Source organism: Dendrobates tinctorius, unplaced genomic scaffold, assembly GCF_039654945.1.
Source record: "Dendrobates tinctorius isolate UK_male_01 unplaced genomic scaffold, ASM3965494v1 ptg000024l, whole genome shotgun sequence".
Taxonomy (NCBI): domain Eukaryota; kingdom Metazoa; phylum Chordata; class Amphibia; order Anura; family Dendrobatidae; genus Dendrobates; species Dendrobates tinctorius.
In genome coordinates this window covers 15,823,569-15,850,247 of record NW_027361692.1, presented here as the reverse complement: position 1 = coordinate 15,850,247, position 26,679 = coordinate 15,823,569, and the positions used below count along the sequence as shown (strand labels likewise).

The 26,679-nt window shown below is 40.8% G+C and overlaps 1 protein-coding gene across 1 annotated transcript in view; it reads left to right on the top strand.

Moving 5' to 3' along the window:
- Window positions 1-26,679, top strand: part of COL19A1 (collagen type XIX alpha 1 chain) — a 1,445,738-nt gene that overhangs the window by 490,390 nt on the left and 928,669 nt on the right. The window contains exon 12 of the mRNA XM_073569423.1: window positions 20,473-20,517. Within this exon, the coding sequence (XP_073425524.1) occupies window positions 20,473-20,517 (45 nt within the window). The remainder of the gene's footprint in view (window positions 1-20,472; window positions 20,518-26,679) is intronic.

The window sequence follows — 26,679 nt, the reverse complement described above, 5'->3', positions numbered from 1 at the left end:
CTTTCCGCGAACTCATGGCCTATGCAGTACCACGCTATGACCTACCCAGTCGCCACTTCTTCTCTCGCAAAGCCATCCCAGCCCTCCACCATCATGTGAAAGACCGCATTGTCCATACACTCAAGCAGTCAGTGAGCGTAAAGGTGCACCTCACAACTGATGCATGGTCCAGTCGGCATGGCCAGGGCCGTTACGTGTCCATCACTGCGCACTGGGTTAATGTGGTGGATGCAGGGTCCACAGGGGACAGCGGTGGTGGGACAGTGCTGCCTAGCCCACGGTATAGGAAACAGTTGGCTGTAGGCGTTCGACCCTCCTCCTCCTCCTCCTCCAGAAGCGAAAGCTCGTCCACAGAGCGCAGTCGTACGAGCACTCCATCTGCAGCTGCCACTGTTGCACACGATGTGTCCCCCTATCGAGCAGCTAGTGGAAAGCGTCAGCAGGCTGTGTTGCAGATGATGTGTTTGGGCGACAGACACACCGCCGAGATGCTGGCCGAATACTTGAAGCGACAAACTGAGTCATGGCTGGGCAGTGTACATTTTGAGGCAGGCAAGGTAGTTAGTGATAACGGCCATAATTTTGTGGCAGCCATAGCCCTTTCAAAACTCAGCCACATACCTTGCTTGGCTCACACCTTGAACCTGGTGGTGCAGTGCTTCCTCAAAAATTATCCGGAGTTAACAGCCCTGCTCCATAAGGTGCGAAGACTGTGCGCGCACATCCGCCGGTCGCCTGTACACTCCGTTCGTATGCAGAAGCTGCAGCGATTGCTCCACCTTCCCAACCACCGCCTCATTATCGACATTGCAACAAGGTGGAACTCCACCCTGCACATGGTGGAGCGGCTGTGCGAGCAGAGGCAGGCCATAATGCATTTGTGGGAGGATACACGGCCAGGCACTTTGAGAGCAGACATGGAGTTGACAGGTGTGCAGTGGTCGAAGCTGAAAGACCTTTGCAAAGTCCTTCAGTGTTTTGAGGAATGCACACGGCTGGTAAGCACAGACGACGCCATCCTAAGCATGAGCATCCCACTTATGCGTCTGCTCATGCAAACTTTGACGCACCTTAAGGAGCAGGCGTCTGCAGCCAATGTTGATGAGGAGGAAGAGGAGGAGGGAATCCTTGATGACATTCAGCCATTGTCTGCTCAGGGACCTCTCCTGGACGAGGTGGAGGAAGAAGAGGAGGAGGAGGAGGATGATGGGGATGATTACTTAGGGGAAGAGGATGCATCTCGTGGGGCAAGTGAAAATGTTGGCGTGGCAAGGTCTGGTACAGGGTTTGTGCGTGACTGGAGGGATGTGGATTTGCCAGAAAGTGCTCCTCCACCCAGCACTCGCAGTGCATCATTGACACCGGGAACATTGGCCCACATGTCAGATTATGCCTTGCGGATCCTAAAAAGGGACCCCCGCATTGCCAAAATGATGAACGATGACGACTACTGGTTGGCCAGCATCCTGGATCCACGCTATAAAGGCAAATTACAAAACATCATGCCACAGGAGAACCTTGACCTAATATTGGCTAATAAACAAGCAACTCTGGTAAATCGGTTGCTTGAGGCATTTCCAGCACACAGCAGTGGTGATGGTTCTCACACGAGCCGTACGGGCCGGGGGCAGCTTGGCAGAGGTGTTCGTGGTGCACACAGCAGAAGTGGCGTTGGAGACAGGGGTTTCATGACAATGTTGTGAACTGATTTTTCAAATACCGCTCACACAACTGGTAATACTGCATCGATGGAAAGTGACAGGAGACAGCAGTTGTCAACTATGGTTACAAACTACTTTTCCTCCCATATCGATGTTCTCCCACACAGGTCATTCCCCTTTGACTATTGGGCCGCTAAACTGGACACCTGGCCTGAATTGGCACAATATGCCTTACAGGAGCTCGCTTGCCCAGCTGCAAGTGTGCTATCGGAAAGAGTCTTCAGTGCAGCTGGATCAATCCTGACAGAAAAAAGGACCCGTCTGTCAACCCAAAATGTGGATGATCTAACCTTCATTAAAATGAACCACGCATGGGTTTCCAAGGATTTTGTCCCACCTTCCCCTGATGACACATAGGGTGACAGAAAAATGGCTTGCTTTGGTCCACCTCTTCCTGGTACTTCACCTATTTCGCCTTTTGCATCAGCTGAATGTCCAACATCAACATATGCCACTTTCTAAAACTCCCTAACTGTGCTGCCTCCCCCCCATGGCCGGGGTCACCACCAACCGCACGACACCGTGCGAGTGCCGTTGCCCTGGACAGGTGGGTAGGCCGACTCTTGGGCGCGGGCACTGGAACAGGGTCCCTCATAGTGCAATCAAGTGTCTCTGACGGTGGTGGTGCACACCCGCCGTCAGACACACCGCTGTACTATGAGGGGCCCAGTGCCAGTACCGACACCCACGAGTGGGCCCCCCTTGCTTGGGCAGGACCCCAGCATTTGCAATCTTTACCTCTCCCTGCTCCTCCGCTGTGTAATCTGGGCCGTCAAATCCATACTGTGCCTGACACCGTCTGAGCCTGCCTCCTGAGACATATATTTTGAATGTGTACGCTATCCATACATGTTATCCAGGGACACGGTACCCTTTCTAAACTTTGTGCAATCACGTGCAATCCATACTGGGCCTAACACCGTCTGAGCCTGCCTCATGCTGTATAGACATATATTTTGAATGTGTACGCTATCCATACATGTTATCCAGGGATACGGTACCCTTTCTAACCTTTGTGCAATCACGTGCAATCCATACTGGGCCTAACACCGTCTGAGCCTGCCTCATGCTGTATAGACATATATTTTGAATGTGTACGCTATCCATACATGTTATCCAGGGATACGGTACCCTTTCTAACCTTTGTGCAATCACGTGCAATCCATACTGGGCCTAACACCGTCTGAGCCTGCCTCCTGTATAGACATATATTTTGAATGTGTACGCTATCCATACATGTTATCCGGGGATACGGTACCCTTTCTAACCTTTGTGCAATCACGTGCAATCCATACTGGGCCTAACACCGTCTGAGCCTGCCTCATGCTGTATAGACATATATTTTGAATGTGTACGCTATCCATACATGTTATCCAGGGATACGGTACCCTTTCTAACCTTTGTGCAATCACGTGCAATCCATACTGGGCCTAACACCATCTGAGCCTGCCTCATGCTGTATAGACATATATTTTGAATGTGTACGCTATTCATACATGTTATCCGGGGATACGGTACCCTTTCTAACGTTTGTGCAATCACGTGCAATCCATACTGGGCCTAACACCGTCTGAGCCTGCCTCATGCTGTATAGACATATATTTTGAATGTGTACGCTATCCATACATGTTATCCGGGGATACGGTACCCTTTCTAACCTTTGTGCAATCACGTGCAATCCATACTGGGCCTAACACCATCTGAGCCTTCCTCATGCTGTATAGACATATATTTTGAATGTGTACGCTATCCATACATGTTATCCAGGGATACGGTACCCTTTCTAACCTTTGTGCAATCACGTGCAATCCATACTGGGCCTAACACCATCTGAGCCTGCCTCCTGTATAGACATATATTTTGAATGTGTACGCTATCCATACATGTTATCCGGGGATACGGTACCCTTTCTAACCTTTGTGCAATCACGTGCAATCCATACTGGGCCTAACACCGTCTGAGCCTGCCTCATGCTGTATAGACATATATTTTGAATGTGTACGCTATCCATACATGTTATCCAGGGATACGGTACCCTTTCTAACCTTTGTGCAATCACGTGCAATCCATACTGGGCCTAACACCGTCTGAGCCTGCCTCCTGAGACATATATTTTGAATGTGTACGCTATCCATACATGTTATCCGGGGATACGGTACCCTTTCTAACCTTTGTGCAATCACGTGCAATCCATACTGGGCCTAACACCATCTGAGCCTGCCTCATGCTGTATATACATATATTTTGAATGTGTACGCTATCCATACATGTTATCCAGGGATACGGTACCCTTTCTAACCTTTGTGCAATCACGTGCAATCCATACTGGGCCTAACACCGTCTGAGCCTGCCTCATGCTGTATAGACATATATTTTGAATGTGTACGCTATCCATACATGTTATCCAGGGATACGGTACCCTTTCTAACCTTTGTGCAATCACGTGCAATCCATACTGGGCCTAACACCGTCTGAGCCTGTCTCCTGTATAGACATATGTTTTGAATGTGTACGCTATCCATACATGTTATCCGGGGATACGGTACCCTTTCTAACCTTTGTGCAATCACGTGCAATCCATACTGGGCCTAACACCGTCTGAGCCTGCCTCATGCTGTATAGGCATATATTTTGAATGTGTACGCTATCCATACATGTTATCCAGGGATACGGTACCCTTTCTAACCTTTGTGCAATCACGTGCAATCCATACTGGGCCTAACACCGTCTGAGCCTGCCTCCTGAGACATATATTTTGAATGTGTACGCTATCCATACATGTTATCTGGGGATACGGTACCCTTTCTCACCTTTGTGCAATCACATGTAATCCATACTGGGCGTGAGAACGGCTGGCGAGCTGTTAAGCAAGCTACAGCACCTGTCCAGACAAGTACAGGGATTCCCTAGCAAGGAGACTTATTTGATTGTTTTCAATGTTGGGACAGCAATTTTTGGGGAGCACTATACTCTGGAGAATGATAGATGGGGCCCACCATACACTGGAACATTCCAAAGGTGGACATCAGACACTGGAGCAGCATTTACAGGGCCCATTATACACTAGAGCATTAGAAATGGGGCCCATTATGTTTGGAGCATTATTTGGGCCCATAAGACAGTGGAGCTTCATCCATAGGGACTATCATATACTGTAGCATTATGTGGAGCTCATCATATACTGTTTCAAACATTATATGGGACCAATGATTCTGTACGGAGAAATAGATGGGCCTCGTCATGAGATGTAAAAAGTGAGGTATTTTTCATTGTACTATACCGCTATTTCTCTGCCGTATCGGAGCATGATGAGTTGTGGTATGTGTTAAAGGGGCGCTCTTTCGCCCAGGGCACATGAAAACCTGGAGCCAGCCCTCCCCCCCACAGTTTGTAGCCAAATAACCCCCATTTTTCAGTGCGTAACTTGTATTATGAAGTTAATTAAGGTTGACAAGCTTAAGAAAGAAGAATTTATGCTTTTGGCATTCAAATGGGCACTGTAGGTGTGTTTCCTGTCCTCCTCTCACTGCCGACTTTTATTCCCCATTGACTTACATTGGGTTTCGTGTTTCGGGACGACCCCGACTTTTCCCTATAATCGGACGATCTTGCTCGACCCGACTTTTGGAAAAGTCGGGTTTCACGAAACGAAACGCGACCCTAAAAAACCAAAAGTCACTCAACTCTAGTCATCACGTTGCCCACAGTGTCCGTGGATCCTGATTGGCTGAAAAAGAGCGCTAAACAAACTTTTGAAACGCGACTTTGGCGCGTAAGTCGCCGACCTCGTGGTCGACCTCATCCTAGGGTCGGGTTTCGTTTCATGAAACCCGACTTTGCCAAAAGTCGGCGACTTTTGAAATTGTTCAACCCGTTTCGCTCAACTCTAGTTATGATCTATGTGATTATTGTTATGCTGTAATGTCTATTGTCTGTACAAGTCCCCTCTGAAATGTAAAGTGCTGCGGAATATGTCGGCGCTATAGAAATAAAATTTATTATTATTATTAACTATATGTAAAAAAGAAAATGCCTTTATATAAGATTGCTATATATTGTATTAATAAAAGTCATAAAGCCATATGCAAAATGAGTGACAGCAATACAAGTAAAACTGAAATGAGCCCATCCTTTATCCGGCAGAGGTCACATCGGGACATCTTCTCAGGTTTCTTTTTACTGTAATCCCTGACAAATTCTGTTGAGTGATGTTACATCAAAAAGAAAATCAATTTAGTGCTGAAAAACCCAGCAGTGACTTGTGTTTTTATTTCTTCTGGTTTACATTGCTGCTTTTCTTATTTCGTTCCACAGCACTGACTTATTCCGTAGTGCTCGCTAAGTAACACGCCTGAGTTTCTTCTTTCCCGTTTCTTTTCAAGCTCTCCCCCTATATGCACCGCTAGGTCAGATTGTTCTCCTCTTACTACTTGCTGCAGATGTCCTTCCCAGAAATAATATCTAGCTGTCCTTCACAATCTCACCGTTTCCTAGTTACAAAGTGTTTCTGCAGACATTGTCAGCTTCTTCTTCTTCAAGTTCCCCGGTGTGTAAAAATCCGGGTATTGCAATAGTTTTGTCAGCAATATCGCTGTCCTCAAGAGGTCTAGACTTTCAGCGGCACATGGTGCGGCCAGTGTGATCGATGTTAATAGCGGCAATGACTGTTGTGTATCTTGGGATGCCCAGGACCTGCTATATATAGATGTATCACAGATTTATGTTGCGCTGCTTCATCTATATTTAATAGATAAATCTTTCTTCACCTCATTGTGAACACTGCAGTCATGTTAAATAGAACAACATGCTCTTCATTTCTGCCCCCAAAGGCCGTGTCTGTGACACGTTTTCTTTTTCATTCTTTTTTATGTTCCTCATAAATCTGCCTTGACATGAACTAAAGGGAAGCCTGTATAACAAGTCCAGTAAAATGTTAATGCTATATGTTAGTTGCCAAAAAACCCACAAGTCAAATATGTCAGTGGTAATAGCGCATTTATTGCGAATGGCGGTACGTCACATTTACATATTATCAGATACAATTTTTATAATCTATGATTATTGTACTATTAATTTTAAAATGAATTTCTAATCACTAATTGATGAGTCTCATATAATAAAATGTCTATTTATAGCATAAAAATGTATGTAATAATAATAATAATAATACCATACACAGAAATGATAAAAAAAGAATAAAACATATCGGGGCACACTCCTAAGCGCTGCTGCATCAATTCGTGGCTAAATATGGTACTACTATATTCATGTTTTCCTAATGACTTACTCCTAGTCTAGGGTTACAGGACAGGGTAAAAAATCATTCCGAGATTCATCTAGAAAGGTGGGATGATTTTTTTTCTCACTTGTCAGCCATGTGCTTTCTGATTTTTTTTACATCAGCAGCTATTAATCATTTGCAGGACCATTTAAAGGGAATCTGTCACCTATTTTTTCAACTATAAGCTGCAGTCACCGCCATCAGGGGCTTATCTACAGCATTCCGTAATGCTGTAGATAAGCCCCAGATGTAACCTGAAAGAGAAGAAAAACGAGTTATATTATACTCACCGAGGGGCGGTTCGGGTCCGGTCCGGGTCCGATTGGTGTTGCGGTCCGGTCCGGTGCCTCCCATCTTCTAGCGATGACGTCCTCTTCTTTGCTTCCCGTCGCAGCTCTGCTGCAGGCGCACTGCTCTGCCCTATTGAGGGCAGAGCAGAATACTGCAGTGCGCAGGTGCTGGACCTCTCTGACCTTTCCCGACACCTGCGCACTGCAGTATTCTGCTCTGCCCTCAACATGGCAGAGCAGTAAGCCTGCGCCAGAGCCGTGACGGGAAGCAAAGAAGAGGACGTCATCGCTAGAAGATGGAAGGTGCCAGACCACGACACCCATCAGACCGGACCAGACCCCTGGGTTAGTATAATCTAACTCGATTTTCTTCTCTTTCAGGTTACATCGGGGGCTTACAGAATTGCAATGTATCCATAATAATTCTATGTTATACTTTGGCTCCGTATCGCACCCAATTTTTTTTTCATTTTCTTTTTCATACCCATATAATTAAATTATTAGTATACTAATTAATTAAATGGGTGAGATGCATTTGATTTCCTAGGAAGATCGTGCTGGCTGTGATTTTTCTCACATACAAATTCAGTTTCAGTCAATGAAAAAATTTGTTAATCTGCAGCTGTCCAAGTTTTATTAACGGAGAGTGCTCCAACCGAAGATATGGTTGTGTTCTCGTGCTCGAGCCCTTATATATATAGCATAAAATTATTCCACAGTTTTGTGCAGAGATTAAAGTAGTCCTTGCCCCAGTATCTTTTTGCTATTTAATTTCCTTTTCACAGATTCAGGCACATATAGGCCAAATTTACAGATAGCCTATGACCTTATCATTATGTTTTTGGAGTGTTGGAGTAATTCAGAGTACTAGAGTAAAACCTGCTTAAATTTGGGTATTGCACATAAATTCTGTGCTGATATGTGTTGTATTTGTATCATAATCTGCACCAGATTTTTGTTACCCCATCTGAAAGCAGCATAATGTAGGAGCAGAAACCCTAATTTTGGCGATCTATCACTTATTGGACTGCTTGCTGCAGTTTTGATGCAATCAGTGTCTTATCTGCTGCAGATCTACCAGTTATCTAAATGCTGAGCTCTATATAACCCCACCCACAACACTGATTGGCAGCTTTCTATGAACATTGTGCAAAGGTGGAGAGCTGTCAATCAGTGGTACGGGAGGAGTGATACAAAGCTCATGACTATGGAGGACTTCAAGGCAAAAGGTTTAATAGTCCTCTAGTGATAATCTCCTGTTGATAAAACAGTGATTTTTATCAAAACTGCAGCAAGTAGCCCATCGCCAGAATCAAGCTCTCTGTCTCTTATTATGCCGCTCTCAGATTAGGTGGCAAAAACCTGTTAACAGATTCCCTTCAATCAAATGTAAACTCTTGACTCTTCTGTAAGGCAGATACATAATTCACTGAGCAACCATGAAGATTAGATCAGACCTGAGAATGAGACTTTTCTTATCTAAACACTATGCATTAATTGTTTGATAGCACTTCACAGATTCTGCTTCAAATTTTCAGCAATTTTGTGTAATTTGTACATTCTGTCAATTTTTCACAATTTTTGATGGCAGCAAACTCTAACTACAGCATATGGACCAAAAATTCAGTATCTGCATACGAGCCTATGAGAACCTGAATGTGAGCCTCATAGGCCTGCATTCAGAGATAGACTTTAGACCACACAAAAGTAGGATATAAATTTTCAGAGTAGCCATTTGCATGGCATAATGACAGATCAAAATGGAACTCCTGATTCAGCATTAAAGTTATCAGCAAGAGAATTATAGTCATTTTCTGGTCTTACAAAATTGATGATCTGTACTTAGAATAGGTCCGCAAAATCAAATCTTTGAGGGTCCATCACCGTGCACCCCCACTAATCAGCTTTTATCAGGTTTGGCTGTGGCTGGGTATAAACAGAGAGTTCACTGTGTAGTGGAAACTGAGATTCCCACAATTTCCCACATTTGAAATTTGTTTGAAAATCTATTTCATGTAGACAGAGGGCATGCTTTAGGCTCTCTGTTAAGGTTTAGCACCTACTCATCTCGAAAATGTCCTATAATGTCCGGTCATACATGAATGGCAATTTTGAAAATCAATAATTTCTTTAACTTTACCTTTCCACTGTACTTGTGGACCAAGGAAACTACTTAAGCTCTAGGTGGAATCCCAGAAGACAAGCGCACACAAATTTGACTTATATGTCTGATCATTTTGCCTCTTATATTTTTTAGAGCATCTGGTTTGTTTTACAGTATTAACTAAAAACTTACAATGAGTAGCAAAATCAAGTTATTATTCTGCCAATGTGTCAAATTCACATGTAAAGCGCTATGGAATAAATGGCGCTATACAGCTCTCGAAAAAGTTAAAAGACCACCACTTCAAAACCCTGTCATAGGCAGCCCATTTTTCAGACATGAACCCCATTGAAAACCTCTGGAATGTAATCAAGAGGAAGATGGATAGTCATAAGCCATGAAACGAAGAAGAACTGCTTTAATTTTGCGCCAGAAAAACTGGTGGCAAGCATGCCAAGATGCATTAGAGCTGTTTTTCAAAATCATGGTTATTCCACAAAATATTGATTTCTGAACTCTTCCTGAGTTAAAACATTAGTATTGTTGTTTCAAAATGATTATGAACTTGTTTTCTTAGCATTATTTGAGGTCTGAAAGCACTGTTGTTTTATTTTTTTTAATTTTGACCATTTTTCTTTGTCAGAAAAAAATACAAAATGTATTGTTTGGAAATTCGGAGAGACGCTGTCAGAAGTTTAGAGACTACAAGAACAATTTACATTTTACTCAAAAATATACCTACACTTTGTTACAAATTATTACGCAAAACATATTTCCTCATATTTTCTCTAAATTACCTATATGAATTGCAGTCATTGTTATTTTCCAGTCATCTACTATTCTAGTATAATTGTAATGTTTTTGAACAAACTGCCTATGAAAACAGTATATTTTTAAAAATAAGAAACACTCAAAATGCATGTTCCAAATTATTATGCACACCAGAGTTTTCAACTTTTTTATTTTTATTTTGAACAAAAAAATGGTCAATTGTGAAATTGTAAGCATTATCAGCTTATTACAAAATGAAATCAAACAGTTTTCAAGTCAAAACTTTATTCTAGGTGATGTTACATTTGCACATAGGACCCCTTGTTGGAAAGAAGCTTCTGAACTCTCTCATCCATTGAATTTGTCAGTTTTTGGATGGTTTGTGCTTCAATTGTTTTGCATGTGGACAGAATACCCTCCCAGAGCTGTTGCTTAGATGTGAACTGCCTCCCGCCATCATAGACACTCCTTTTGATGATGCTCCAGAGGTTCTCAATGGGGTTGAGGTCAGGGGAAGATGGTGGCCACTCCATAAGTTTGTCCTCTTTTATGCCCATAGCAGCCAGAGATGCAGATGTGTTATTTGCAGCATGAGATGGTGCATTATCATGCATGAAAATGATCTTTCTGCGGAAAGCACGGTTCTTCCTCTTGAACCATAGCAGGAAGTGCTGTTTTAGAAACTCCACATAGATTATGGAGTTCATCTTTACCCCTTCAGGGATCCTAAAGGGGCCGACAATCTCTCTCCCCATGATTCCAGCCCAAAACATTACTCCACCTCCTCCTTGTTGGCGCCTTAACCGTGTTTTCATGGGGTGTCCATCAACCAGCCATCCTCCACTCCATCCATCTGGACCATCGAGCGTTGCACGGCACTCATCGGTGAACAAAACAGTTTGGAAGTCAGTCTTCATGTATCGTTTGGCCCACTGGAGCCATTTCTGCTTGTGTGCAGTAGATAGAGGTGGTTGACAGGATGGCTTACGCACAGCTGCAAACCTCTGAAGGACCCTGCATCTTGTTGTTCGGGGGACGTTGGAGGCACCAGCAGCTTCAAAAACTTGTCTGCTGCTATGACAAGGCATTTTTGCAGCTGCTCTTTTAACCTGACGCAATTGCCTGTTGGAAAGAGTCCTCAATTTTTCCTTATTAGCACGCACACGTGTGTGCTGGGAATCAGCTACATACTTCTTGATTGTGCGATGATCACGATGAAGTGCCTTCACAATGTTGATTGTAGTGATGCCTTGACCTAAATATTCCACAATTTGTTGCTTCTCAGCAGCCGACACATCCTTTTTCTTTCCCATTTTGGCAAAAACTGTAGGCTGCTTAATAATGTGGAACAGCCTTCTTAAGTAGTCTTGCCTTTATTTGGACACACCTGGCAAACTAATTTGCACAGGTATCTGCAATTGCTTTCAGTGATATAAAGAGCCCTGACACACATCACCATCAATGAGTTTAAATGACAAACAAAAAAATTCTAACCTTATCACTCTTAAACTCTTTTTGTATAATAATTTGGAACACAGTGTATAAAGAGAAAAATCAGACAAACTGAACATTTGAAAGTGGTCTCTTAATTTTTGCCAGAGCTGTAATAATAAATAGTAATAATATGCTGATATGTGCTTCATCACCTTTGCTCATGGTTTGAAGTTTACTGTTAGCTGTATGGCATGAGATGGCTAACTTAAAAAAAAAACATGTTTTCACATTATTATCATAAGATGTCCATGCTGTATTTATCTATCTGTGACAACACAGTGGTTATAATGTGAGCTGCAGCCTGTGAATGATTTTCCTAGCATGTTGGATAATAAATTGAATTTGTGTTGTGATTCAATGGAGGTTTTTTGGGGCGCTTTTGTGTTTTTTTTTTTACTCTTCCAAGAGTCATAATTATTATATTTTTCTTTTATTGTAGCCATATTAGGAATTTTTTTTTTTTTTTTTTTTTTTTGGTGGAACGAGTTGTAGTTTTGAGTGATGCCATATATTATATAGCACAATTCAATTAAAAATAGAAAAAAGATTCCAGTGAAATGGTGAAAAAAATGCAATTTTGCCATTGTTTTTTGAGCTTTGTTTTCAGTTTGCAATAAAAATGACATTATCACATGATCTTTCAGGTCTGTACAATTATGGCAATAGCAAAGTTGCATATGTATTATTATAATTATTAACATTTTAACATTGTGTAAAAAAATGGAATTTTGTAAAGAAAAAAATCTTTTTGGCTTGTCTTTTCATTTTCAGAGACCCATAACTGTTTTATTTAACTGTTGATTAACCTTTGAGAGTACTTGGTTTGTTTTCCATGATGAGCTGCCAGTAGAAAAATTATAAGAATAAGGGAACTCCTCGCAGGGAGAAAACAGTTAAATTGAAAATAGGAATTGTAATATAACAACAGTCCAGTTATTAAACTTATTGTGTCTGCAGGTTCCTCAGCCAGTCCTCTGGGGGTATTAGTACCAGCAATGGCCGGTTTGGAAACTTGTAGGTGGATCTCAACAGATCCTGGTCTAGCTTCTGGCGGCAACGGGCGGTCACTGGTTCTGCCCGCTGAGCTCCTAGTCCATAAATCTGTGTAGCCACAGTGGAATCGCTGCAGGGATCTTGGTCCAACACAGATGTTGCTGCGGGTCTAGGATCAATGGGGACCGCAACTCAGGGTCCTGCACGTGGCAGCCGGTCCTCTGCGTGAGCACTGTCCCTTGCTTAGCCCTGCTCACTCATTGGATGAATGGTGCATCAGCAACAGCTCTGCTGCAGCTTAACCCCTGCTGTCTCTCACCCTGTGGAGCACGTCACACGCTTGCCTCTGACCTCGCTGCCAGCGGGAAACTGACTGCTCCTTTGCGCACTTTCTGCTCTCTGCCCGGCTTAGTCATGCCTGTCCAGTCCCCTATTCCTTTCCCAAGGCAACATGGGATGCAGCGTCAACAGTTCCGAACCTGGCCTGATGTAGGTACCCACAGCCTGGTCTTCCTCCTTAGGGCAGAGACACGCTGGCGTATTTTTCATCCGAGAATCGGATCGTAAAACTTGCCCTGGCCAGCACCTCTCCTGACCTGAGCTTGACAGCTGCATAGTAATCCATCATGCTGTCATGCTCAGGTCAGGAGAGGTGCCTGCCAGTCCGTGAAGTGTGATGCGATTATCGCATGAGAAATTCGGCAGTGTAACTCCAGCCTTACACTGTTTATGGTGTTTATAGTGCAAGTTGATTAATTTAAGTGAAAAAAGGAGAAAAATCTGACAACAATAATCCCCCTGTGCAAGAAAAGTAGTAGTTCCTAGAAGTGTTTTTATCACCAAAATAATGGGATCTCGGGTGCTGCACCAATGAGAAGTCAGTTCAAATATTGCCAGTAGTAAGAAGAAAGGTGGCACTCACGGTCCTTTAAAAATTATTTATTGTATGTTGAACAAAAACATGGATGTAGGAGAATTAGGGTGTGTGCACACGTTGCGGATTCTGCTGTGGATCTGCAGCGGATTTGGCCCTGCGGATCCACAGCAGAATCTCCTGCGTTGTACAGTACCATTAAAGTCAATCTAAAATGAAAAACGCTGTGTACATGCTGCGGAAAAATCCGCAGCATAAACGCTGCGGGTTCATTTCCGCAGCATGTCAATTCTTTGTGCGGATTCCGCAGCGTTTTACACCTGCTCCATTATAGAAATCCGCAGGTGTCAAAATGCAGGGGAAATCCACAGGCTAATCCGCACTAAATCCTGTGGATTAAGCCAAAACCACGTGGAAAAATCCGCCAGACAATCCGCAACATGTGCACATACCTTTATGTGAACACATGGAGGATGATGTCCGTCTCGCACCACCTGTGCTTTAACGAGTCCTGGAGTCATCGAAGCACAGGAGCTGCAAAACGGCTATCATCCACCATGTATCCACTAATTCTCTTGCATCCATGTTTTACGGGATGGTGAGTGCCAATTTTCTTCTTACTATTTGCAAGTGAATTAATTTTATATTTTTAAAGACCAGACTCTATAGGTGTGGTGATATGAAATACCTTTATTTTTATAGCGGAAAAAAGGAATGATTCAAACTTTTTTTTCTTTTCAGTTTTTTCTTTCTTTTTTTTAAATTGGAATCTGTGACCATTTTATTGTCACCTAATTCCTGTGATGTAGAACTTACTGAGATGCTTGCTGTAGTTTTTATAAAATCACTGTTTTATCAGCAGTAAATTATTACTAGATTAGCCTCCTGGCAGGTAGTCAACCACATCGCCATATAGGCAGATTTCTGTCTATGCGCAGTCTACACAGAAAGCTGTCGATCAGCGGTGTGGGTGGAGTTATTTAGAGCTCAGCATTCAGAGAACTGGTAGAACTGCAGAAGTTTTTAATCACTCAAAACTGCAGCACCAAGGAACGTAGGTGATATATCTCCTGGAATCAGGGTCTATGCCCCTACATCATCCTTTTGTCAAAAGGGGTAGCAACAACAACCTGGTGACAGATTTTCTTTAATGGATTTAGCCTTCCAATCATCTGATCACGTGTTCTAAATACTGCAATACCACAGCATTGCAGTATATAGACAAAGTTATATTTTTCTATGAAGCTCAGCATGTGCACACCAACAATCAATCCATTTACATGCCACTGTCAGACATTGACAGCAGTATTCAAATGGTTAAACAGCAGTGTTAGGAGATTACTCTGATTGCTGGTGTTCCACGCACATGCTGACAGCTCTAGAGCCTACTCCATATATACAGATCCAACGTAGTATGTTCTATTATGTACTAAGTCTGGAAGCTGTTACATAATTTCCAGAAAAGGTAAGAATATCATCAATAAAACAAATATAAAAATGGGAAGAAAAATTAACCAATTTTAATGAATATTTTCATGTTACATTTGCTACTTATATAACTACCAATTGCTAAAACATATATTTTTCCTAAATATAACAACCCTTTATGTCGGCAACAGTTTATATGAAAAAAGGATTTAAATACTCATGAGATGACCAGATTTAGCATTTATCAATGACTCCAGCCTTTCTAGAACTATAATGTAGTGCGTCTTTGAAACCTCATCTGCTATCTATAGACATTTATTTTCCGGAGTTCAAATCCTTTTTAGTTTCAACAATGGAAAGGTCAGGGATTAAATAAAAAAGTTAGTTTCGATACTGATCCTAGGTTAGGGTGTTTTAAAAAAGTTTTATTGTTCCTTCAGATTCTAATTCTTAATATAGATGAATGATATATTTTATACTTTGAAAAGGATAACACAGAATATCAAGAATTGTTTTATATTCCTAAAATGTATATTGCATTTTTTAAGGAGAATATAGTGCTCAGTGTTGAACGAACATGTTGGATAAGGTGTTAATCGAGCATGCGCTTGTGCTGAATGGCTTCGGCGTGCTTGAAAAATATGTTCGAGTCCCCGCGGCTGCTTGTCTCGCTGCTGTTCATCAGCCACAATTCATGCGCTCATCACTAATAATGATAATGATAATATAAAACAAAAATAAATATTGAAAGAAAGTAGGACACTAAGGGGATTGCCATAAATTACCACTCGTGCATGGTATATGCAAAGATACCTTTAACTGCCTTTGAAATACAATAAACATTATTTTCTTTCTTATAAAGTAATGGAACATCATTATGATATGCCAGGGCCAGAACAAGGGATATGCAGAGTAGGTACACGTGTTGGGCTGACCGCGTGGACATAACAAGAGGAGCTGGCTTTGGAGACATAATGGAAGGTGCTGTGGATGACATTATATGAGAAATTGTTTGGACATACAATGGGATGGCTGTGGGGACATACGTTGGGTTGGCTGTGTAGAAATGTGGGGATAGTTGTGGGGACATAATAGGAGATGGCTGTGGGACTGGATATAAGATAAGATAAGATAATCCTTTAATCGTCCCACCATGGGGAAATTCAGAGCATTACAGCAGCAAGGCAGGAACAAGTATGGATACAGATGCATAAAGGCATTAAATTGACGGTAGGTACATATATGAAAAAAAAAAAAAAAAAATGTAACCGGACTATCACAACTTTGGATCTATCAGTTCTCTGTTTGGGTCGTTCTCCGTTTTGGACAGTGCTGGTTATACAGCCTAACTGCAGCAGGAAGGAAGGACTTTCAATAGCGCTCCCTCTCACATTTAGGATGAAGTAGCCGGTCACTGACAGTACTGCACATCTTTGTCACGGTCTCATGCATGGGATGGGAATCATTCTGCACCATGTAGCTCACCTTGGCCAGTATCCTCCTGTCGCCTACTTCCTGAACTGGGTCAAGGGGGCATCCCAGGACAGAGCTGGCCCTTCTAATCAGTTTGTCCAGCCTATTCCTGTCCCTGGTTGATATGCCACTACCCCAGCACGCCACACCAAAGAAGATGACTGATGCCACAACAGAGTTGAAGAAGGATGCAAGGAGTGCCCCTCTAACTCCAAAGGCTCTCAGCCTTCTTAGCAGATAAAGCCTGCTTTGGCCCTTCCTGTACACTGCATCCAAGTGATGGGCCCAGTCAAGATTATTATTGAGGATCACACCAAGGTACTTATAGGTGTCGACTATCTCAATGTCATTTCCCTGAATGTTCACCACTACTGGTGGATTTTTGCCCTTGCGAAAGTCCACCACCAATTCCTTGGTCTTCCCGAATTAATCCTAAGGTGGTTCCTCTGACACCACTCCACAAAAGCTTGGTTAGTATCTCTGTACTCTCTTTCATCTCCTCCTGTGATGATGCCTACTATTGCAGAGTCATCAGAATACTTCTGCAAGTAGCAGCTAGATGAGTTGCACCTAAAATCCGCAGTGTACAGTGTGAAGAGAAAAGGGGCAAGAACTGTACCTTGAGGTGCCCCTGTATTGCAGATCACTGTGTCTGACACACTGTCCCGAACCTTTACAAACTGAGGTCGGTTCGTGAGGTAGTTAAGGATCCAGGTGGAGAGTTGGAGGTCCACACCAACAAGGCCCAGCTTGTCTCTCAGTAGACCTGGCTGTATGGTGTTAAAACCACTAGAGAAATCGAAGAACATTATTCTCACAGTGTTCCCAGGTTTCTCCAGGTGAGAGAGAGTCCTATCTAGAAGGTGGATAATGGCATCATCCACACCAATGCCCGGCCTGTAGGCAAACTGGAGAGGGTCCATATCCGAGCTCACTAGAGGACGGAGACGTGTGAGAACCAATCTCTCTAATACCTTCATCAGGTGTGATGTCAATGCTACAGGTCTATAGTCATTAAGGTCTTTCGGATATAAGTGGATGTTGTGACATACGTGGGGTTGAATGTGGGGCATAACAACAGGAGCTGGCTTTGGAGACATAATAAAAGAGGCTGTGGAGGACCTTATCTTATATGGGAAACTGTGGGCATATATGATGGGATGGCTGTGGGGACATACGTTGAGCTGGCTGTGCAGACATATGTGGGATTGGCTGTGGGGACATACAATCGGCTGGATGGGGGGAAGTACATGGGGCTGGATGTGGAGACGTAACCAGAGGCGCATGGGGGCTGTGGTGGACATCATAGTGTATATTGGGACTGTTGTGGACAATGTATATGGAGAGGGGCCAGCGTGAAATGGGGGCATAGTATGGAGAGAGGTTAGCATGGGAGGATAGTGTAAGGGAAACAAGTGGAGAGGGGGCAACCATGGTATAGGCTATGGTACATGAAGGCAGATGGTGTGGTGTTTATAGCAGATAATAGCAAACAGTGTGAGGGTTATAGCTGATAATGGCAGATAGTAGGGTGGTTTTAGCTCATTATGGTGGATCTTGTGGAAGTTATATTCCATAGGGGGCTTATTTAGAAAATAATATGGAAAGATATGTCTATGGAGAGGGCATTTTAATAACACTCTTATTTTTAAGGGCACTGTGTAATGATGTGCTGAAAAAGACTGAAGAGGGAATCTGCAGAGATGAGTTGTAGATGTGAAAGATCATTATGGCATCTGGACAAGGTGGAGATAAAAAGAAAGAATCGACTTAGAGAAGATGTCACCTATAAAGTACCTGGATGTAAATGTTTACTTGTTGATACCGGCTACGTCTCATACTGTGGCTCATGTATGGTTCAAAGACGGATAGCATCCACTACCAGCATTTCCTAACCATTTATAAGGACATACTGGGAGTTGTATGTTCATTCAATACAAATATATATGGGCCTGACTTAATATTACAGTTGATTGCTGTATTAAGCTTGGTGATGTATTCATGTACTGATGGTGGTTCAGGTGACATATACATGTATTGATGATGGTTCTGGTGAATTTATTTACTATTGTTAGTTCTTGTGATGTATTCATGTACTGATTGAGGTTTTGGTGATGCATTAATGTACTGATGGTGGTTCTGGTGACGTATACATGTACTGATATTGTATTTATTTACTGATGGTGGTCCTGGTGCTGGACTCATGTACTGATGGTGGTCATCAGAGCTTGTTACCTGACCCATTTGAAGAGGAGTGAGGGTTGCATTAGGGGTCCTTTTATCTTAGTGTCTAACCCATTCCTTTACTTGGGGACTGAGTGTTCACTGGGCCTATGGGCACCAAACTAATTTGCCCAAGTTACTTCATACTAACATTGAAGGAGCGACAACACTGGTTTAAGGCAACATTCACTAATATGTTGTCTATATACAGTGGTACTCTAAAGTTGAATTGTCCTGTGCCTTATATTATCATTATTTAAAAATTGCTGCACTGTCATAACAATTCCCATATGATATGTATTTGATGAAAAGCATACAGTACATATAGTATGAGGGTGATAAAATGGATAATGTATTTTGGAACTAGCAAATACTGCACCCGTCTTATAAAATGTTTCCTCTGAACTCTGCTGTCACAAGTTATGTTGACATCCTAGCAGCTGAATGTATCATGAAGCCACATTGACCAAAAATGTAGAATTATGTAACCAGACAAACAGCTGCTTGAAAGTCTAGAACATTTTGCTAGTTCAAATTCTGTGCAACTTAAATCATTAAACTAGAATCTTAAACTGTATATAACAAATGCTACTGTATCATTGTATGGTTTAACAAATAAATATCAACCTTTTGGCAGGAATTTTATGTGCACAATATGGCCGGATCAATGGATTGGCACTCTCTCTGTTTATACCAATCCTATACATTTTATTTTATTTTTACAATACAACTCTGAAAAACAAAAGAAAAATATTATGGTATATTTCATAAGCTTACACTTTTTGTTCAATATGTCCATTTTAAAAATGCATCAAATGGGTCCACTTTTCTTACACACCCTTACAGGGGTTTTCCAGACATAATTTACTGATCAGTGGGGGCTGAACCCATTGATCTGCACCCATCAATAGCATGGAGCATTCTTATCCCCGAAGAGGCACTTTTTTGAATGCCTAACTGGAGATCCATTCATTCTCTATAGGACTTCCGGGAAAGCCACGTGCCGCACTCGACAGTCTCATAGAGAATGAACAAAGCTGGGAGGGAACATGTGCATTGCTGCTCTGTTCTAATGTGGATACGTGTCCCATTCTGCCAATCAGTGTGGATCCCAGGAGTAATACCCCTACCGATAAGCAAGATATCACCTATCCTTGATGATAACGTCTTTTCACAAGAATAACCCATTTAAATTTAAGGGAGGCATGCTGATAAACATAGTTTTTAACCTTGGAACACATTTCAAGGTAAGAGATAAAGGAACAATATATATTTGTCTGTCTCTGTTATCCAGTTTCAACCGTGACGGCGCAACTCCTATGACTGAATGAGCAAGGCTGCTGGAGGAAAAAAAGTTAATTTTTTCCTCAGTGCGACGGAAAAACAAAAGCACAAAAATGAATATCTGTCCTGCCATGAAGGGGTTAAAAATACAACTTGTCCAACAGATAGCACAGGTGAAATAAGCAGTATAGCCATAAAACTAATGGTTCATTGAATGCGAATAGACATTGGTCCTTAAATGGTTAGCTCAAAGATGATAAAGAATTATCCAATGAAAACACAAAGAAAAAGCTATTTAGAACTCGCTGGATAAGTGGTCATCAAGTTAGCATAACAATTGCACATAATTAATATTTCTTAAATATGTTAGCTGCTTGTTTGTATCTTTCTGAGAAATTTTTTTTTTACTTACTCATGTGGAGGTAGGTGTAACCTTTTTATTTGTGTAATTATATTAAAAAATGCACATTATGTCTCTAAAACAGACATAAAGTATGCCATTTATTTACCACTTGATTTTTTCTTGTTTTGTTCAGGGAGATCCTGGTCTTGATGGTACCAAAGGAGAAAAAGGAGATGTGGTGTGTATCTCTACTTGTTTACTCAAATAAAACCCAAGGTCCAGTTCTCTTTTTCAACATTGTTAACCCCAGTCAGACTCACATAGAGAAGACAGAGATGGTTTATTACCACCTCTGCCATGTAGACCACTGTATATACAGAGCTGAGTAAGTGCTGTGCATGCAGTAATAGAAAGTTCCTGCTCCGGACCCAGCAGCTATGTGATCACCAGGTATTGGAAGAGAGAAGGAGCTACTGGGTCCCAAGAGACCCAGACAGCTCCGTTCTGCACCCAAGATTGCTGACTTTACCAGCCCCAGTTACAAGCAAAATCAGAATAAAAAGCCAAGTATTTAAATGTTGAAAAGCTCAATAAAAGGGAAAAATAAATGAAAAATAAATAAGTAAAAAAAAAGGAAATAAATAGATTTAACAAAAAACTTCAATCCGAATAACTGTTACCAGCCCCACATCTACTGAAAAAAAAAATCTATAAAAATACTTGTAACTGAAAGGGGGAAGAAATTTAAAAATGTATTTTAACAGACACTTTTTTCCTTTATTTCCCCACTGATATCAGCATTTGAATTTTTAAAATGGTTTGAAAGTAACGTGAAAAAGGCTCCACACATCAATAAAAAATGCAAAAAGTTCTTGAATATCTGAATGAGAAAAAGTTTTGCAGGTCTTAAACCTAACGCATGTGCTAAAACCACCCAAAATGTATCTGGTCAGGAAGGGGGGTAAATGACCTTGAACTAGGTAATATTTTGATGTGTTGAAACTAAAATGATTTCCTTAATCTGACATTTAACGTCAATGCATTCTATATAGTCTGCAATGTGACTTGCTATATTATGCCTGTAAGAAGATTAACTGGCAGCAGAGCAAGAGCAGAGAGACAAGTACAGCCAGCATACAATTATATACTTTTGTCTTGGCGTCTCTGCTGCTCTGCTGCTAAGGATGGATTAAACTTGTAAACAGGCAGTGTACAGCAACTTAGACAGGAGGGAAATCCCTTGCGGCCACTGATTTGGATGCACTTTTCAAGGACAAGGAAACATACTTTATAATAATATTATTTGGAGACTGCTTATTTATCAAATTAAATTAATCAAGCTATCTGAAAATTCTCTGACCATTTAAGTATATTTCCTTTATCTAGCTACAGATATACAGTATGACCTCAAATGAATAAAATGTGTTTTCTACTGTCCATGAAAAATATAAAGTTTAAAAAATCAATTACATGTAGAATATTGTACAGACCTGAAAACTTAAATGGTTTCTATTACCAGTTTCAACAATGTAGTCTTCTTAATGTAAAACAGTCAAATAATAAAATCTAATATATCACTACCTTGTGGCTGACATTTTGTAGCAGTAGGTTATTACGGTGGTATACAATGTATGGCTGATGACATATTAGTAAGGGAATATCGTAAGTGACCCTGTGATATGAGACTAAAAGGCCGCATTTTCTAGAAATGCAATAGAATGTGAGATAAGTCACCGTAACACCATAGATCAGAATGAAGTACACTGAAATACACCATTTATCAAATGCACATGAATACCACAATAGTTACTAAATTGCTTTTTGAGCCTTCATGGCTGGAAATTGATTCAAGTATTTATATTTTATTTTATGCTTCTGGCAAACTTATACTACTGGAGCTGCTATCTTTCATAGGAATGCAAATTCCAATATCCATATTAAACTATAAAGAGAAGAGTAATATGAAACGACTTGGTTTCTGCACCTCTCTAGAGGGACCTAAAGCTTGAGGCAAGATAATTCCAGCTTCAAGAGGTTTCATGGTGTTATCATCTGCATTTCCGAAAATAGCCCTTTTTTGACTATCTGTAGTATCTGTTAAGCTCTGCAAATAGGTTTTGATTTCTTGAGATGGGCACCTTTCTCCAGCTTGGAATGACTTGTTAATTATTTACAAGTGCCTTAGCAGCTGTGTCAAATTTTTAGGAGATTTGAGACACGTTGGTTGATGTCATGGATATAAATTTGCAGTTGTTGCTGCCATTCCTTTATTGTTGTGCTATTGAGATTGAGATCATGTTCAGTTTGAGGCATCATGTACTTATCATAATATATTTACTGGAATCTTGCCTATAACTTACTTTTATATATTTTTTTATGTTGTCCTTTGGCTTTTTGTTCTTGGATCAAATAAATATGAGCATTCTCCTTTTTATGAGACTAGGGAAAAAGTTTCACTGTGTCATGGTTAACAGAATCTTATTGATTACGAACTAACAAACTTTAGTTATGTTGCAACCATTTCAGAATATTTATTATTCATTCCTCTTTGGAGAATTTACTATATACTATTTAGAATAATAGTGACATATTAAGATATAGAGTACATGAGGGGGTACCCCCCAAAAACAAGAATTACTTATTTAAACATTTTTTATCCAAGAGAACATTTTGAAAACATAAATTCTCTTCCAAATACTGTCCATTAGATGATATGCACTTGTCCCAATGGTTTTTCACTGTTCTAAACATTTTTATATTCATTTGAACTAATGCTGATAAATGCCTCCAGCTATATTTTCTTAAACTCTTCAACATCCTGAAAATGTTTTCCCTTTAAATTTTCTTCATGCTTGGGAATAAGAAGGAGTCGCAAGGGGCTAGGTTGGACTGCTGAAGAGGGAAACCATGATTTTTGTCAAAAGTCATCACAGGGTATGAATCTTGGTGTTATATCTATGAGCCTGAAACAGAACACCAGTCCAGCAAGTAGAAAATAGCCTCATCACCCAGACAAAAAAAGCATGGCAGGTGAAATCAAATTTGAAGTCCATGATGGTTTGTTTTTTCAACATTAAAGGAGTCATTCACATTGAGTTTGTTCCACGGGGCTCCATAGTGAACCGATATTACTATCTGCAAGTGCTTTGCTTGAGGCAGTGAGAAAAAAACACCTGAATTGTGGTGATCGTGACAAAGCATCTTCCCACACAGCATTGAGAATCAGCCAATTCTGGGCGAAAAATGGCATGACAATGTTTTCTCACCCCCCTTACTCTCCTGTCCTTGCTCCCTGTGACTTCTTCCTAAATGGAAAGCATTTTCATGTCATAGAAGCAGTTAAGAAAAAATAGTTGGAGGCATTAGTTCAGAAGACTAATTTCCACAATCTCATTAAACAATATAGAGCAAAAACGTCAAACACTGAATATAAATATACACAACCTCAGATCATGACCGAGGAAAAACATGATATATTGCCAAAAAATATATTTAAAAAAAAACAATCTTTATTATGAATGTATATAAAATTAGTTTCAAGCAAGAGAACACAAAAAGGAGCATACAAAAATCCCGGACAAAAATTGTACCAAAGATGATAATGAAAACATGCACATAAAGAGTTAAGACATCAAGAGCATGCACATAAAAAATATGTGAAAAAGGCCAACTATAATCAATTATGTATAATATTATAGTTATAAAAAACATCAAAAATTTTTTTTTGCAAAGTGCAATGTACGATAAATCATAACCTATCATGCCAAAAATACTATTATATGGCCATAACTAAAAAAAGGAGAACATGTGTGAAATGTTCCTATATTGCATTATTGCACCAGATTGAATCATGTGTGCAAAGGCTGCCAATAAGGTAAATGTGCAAAAAAGGCAAATAAAGTATTTGTGCAGTACTTACAAAGTGATATGTGCATAGGTCTCTGGAGATGTGCTCCCACCCCGACAGTGCCGTTTCGCTATTCTGCTTCTTCTTTGGGGGTATTGATGCCTTGGATCTACCCCTGACTTCTACAATCAAGATGGCTGAAGACTTTTAACCTTTTTTTTTACCTTGGATCCCTGCTGTCCGGTTTAAGGCGTGTTTCTACAGCATTAGGTCGCACTAAATGTGTACAGAAGAACCTATTGTTCTGCGTGTGGAGGAAATTGAGGGTTCCCCGCCTCACCGCAAATTATCCGTTATTTTGTTCATGTATGTTTCTGCACTTACCGTGACCAGCTGAGAAAATGAATATGGGATTTCAGGTCTGTAAATATTGCCATATATTCCCTCATCTGCCTTTATGCTACCAATCAAATTTGAACTCTCTGATAATTACCTGCAAGTACTGCTTCTAACTAATACAGGTTCTTAAAGCTCCAGAACCTTAATTCTGTGTCAGAATCCAATCCTCAACTGTATTGGCCGTGGATTCCCCACGAGAACTGTTACCATAACTCCATGTTATATCTCCCCGTTCTGCTGACGTAAAGCAGCTGTTATCCCTGAAACCTGTTGTCTGTGGTTATTCAATTGGCTGTGGACACTGCGTGGGGGTGGATAACAGTGAAAGGAATGGCCCCATACCAGGGCTGTTGCACAAACAAAACTGGGCTTCTAACATTACTAAGAATAAATGATAGGTTACAGATGAAGTCAGTCAAAGACTGCCAGTAAACTCATCTGGCCAGACATAACCTTTCTTAAAGCAGAAAAAATCTGCAAAGATAGCCCAGAAAAATGCCTCAACAAAAAGAAAAAGCGAAAAAGGGAGGGACAAGAAAAAAAAAATATTTTTTTTAGACAAAATTGATATACAGTGCTACACACTAATAGCAGTTTCACTCAGCCGATGTGTGGAAGAGAGTGATCTGATCCTATAAATTTTATCCTGTCTGAACTCCTACCTGGGTGCGGAGGTTGGCACCCTAAGAAATACGAGATTGGCGCTCCCGCTTGTGCGTCAGCTATCCCTATTCTCCTGCACCTCCCTATAAGATGTAAGAATAGAAAAAGAAAGCCAGATGGCCTGTATCCACTTATTTACAGTATCTTCTTGATTGCAATAGGATAATTTATACAATCAAATATAGGTGTAAGAAAAAAGTATAGGGTCCAGACAACCTAAGTAACTTCACACCATTCATATTAAGTGGAAAGATAGTACATGTATAACACAACCAATATGTCCCTACCTAACAAAATCCACTATAAAATGTTTTGCAATAGCATGATGAGTTTACTGGAGGTCTTTGACTGACTTCATCTGTAACCTATCATTTATTCTTAGTAATGTTAGAAGCCCAGTTTTGTTAAAGCCTATGGAATAGGGGATATTTGTATCAAAAATCTTCATAGAAAGACTGTTTTTTATTGTACTTATTAAAAGTTATATTTTAATAGGGTCTTTTTTTCAGTAAGTCAGTTGTACTCAACCCTTTTGTCATACAATTTTGTTAGTTGATGACAAGTGCATATAATCAAATGGACAGTATTTTGAAGAGGATTAATATTTTCTAGTATTTATCTTGAATAAAAAATATGTAATTCTCATTTTTAGGGGTACCTCCTTGTATGTTATGTAAAGTATATTATTTTTATATAGTTTATTATTTTACATTAAAAAATGACCTTGATAGTTTACAAACAGATCAGTTATCAAAAAGTGTTATATGATATTTTATTTGTGAAGGAGATGGACGTTAGTGATGAGCAGAAGAAGCTAAATTCAAATTCGCCTGTTCATTCGGTTTGTCACAAGAAATTTGATTCCTGGAGAAGAAATTCTCCACAAATTCAATGTCCCTTTTTATATTTTGAGGTCTCTCAAGATCCGAGAGCATAACAAATGTGACATGTTACAAAAAAAAATTATAGTCACCCTTTGCTCACCCTTCTGGCCCTTCCACTACTCACTGCCACCCATCCAGTGTCACCTCATCTTTTGATCCCCTGTCACCCGAGTTGAAATCTACGGTCCTCTTGCACTGCGCCAGACTTCCTGGTGTAATGGCACCCAGGAGGATTATAGCCAGGTGTGCTGGAGGTCATCAGCACACGTCATGATGTCATGATTCCATTAACATCCCGTGTGTCTACACATAACACTTCCATGACACATGGAAGTCCAGCGCAAATTGAGAGGACCAAGGACTCCAGTGCAAGAGTCGCGGGATCGGAAGATGTTGCAAAGACCAGATGGATATCTGTGAATAGTGGAATAGCTGGAGAGGTTAGTAAAATGATTGTTTGCATACTATAGTTTAGGAAAACCATTCACATAAGTGAGTTAAAGAAACTTCGCATTTTGGAAAAGGCAGATTTTTGTAAAATTCAAGTAGAATTCAATTCAACTTGAATTTATTCATTCATCTCTAATGCATACAGAATATAATAATG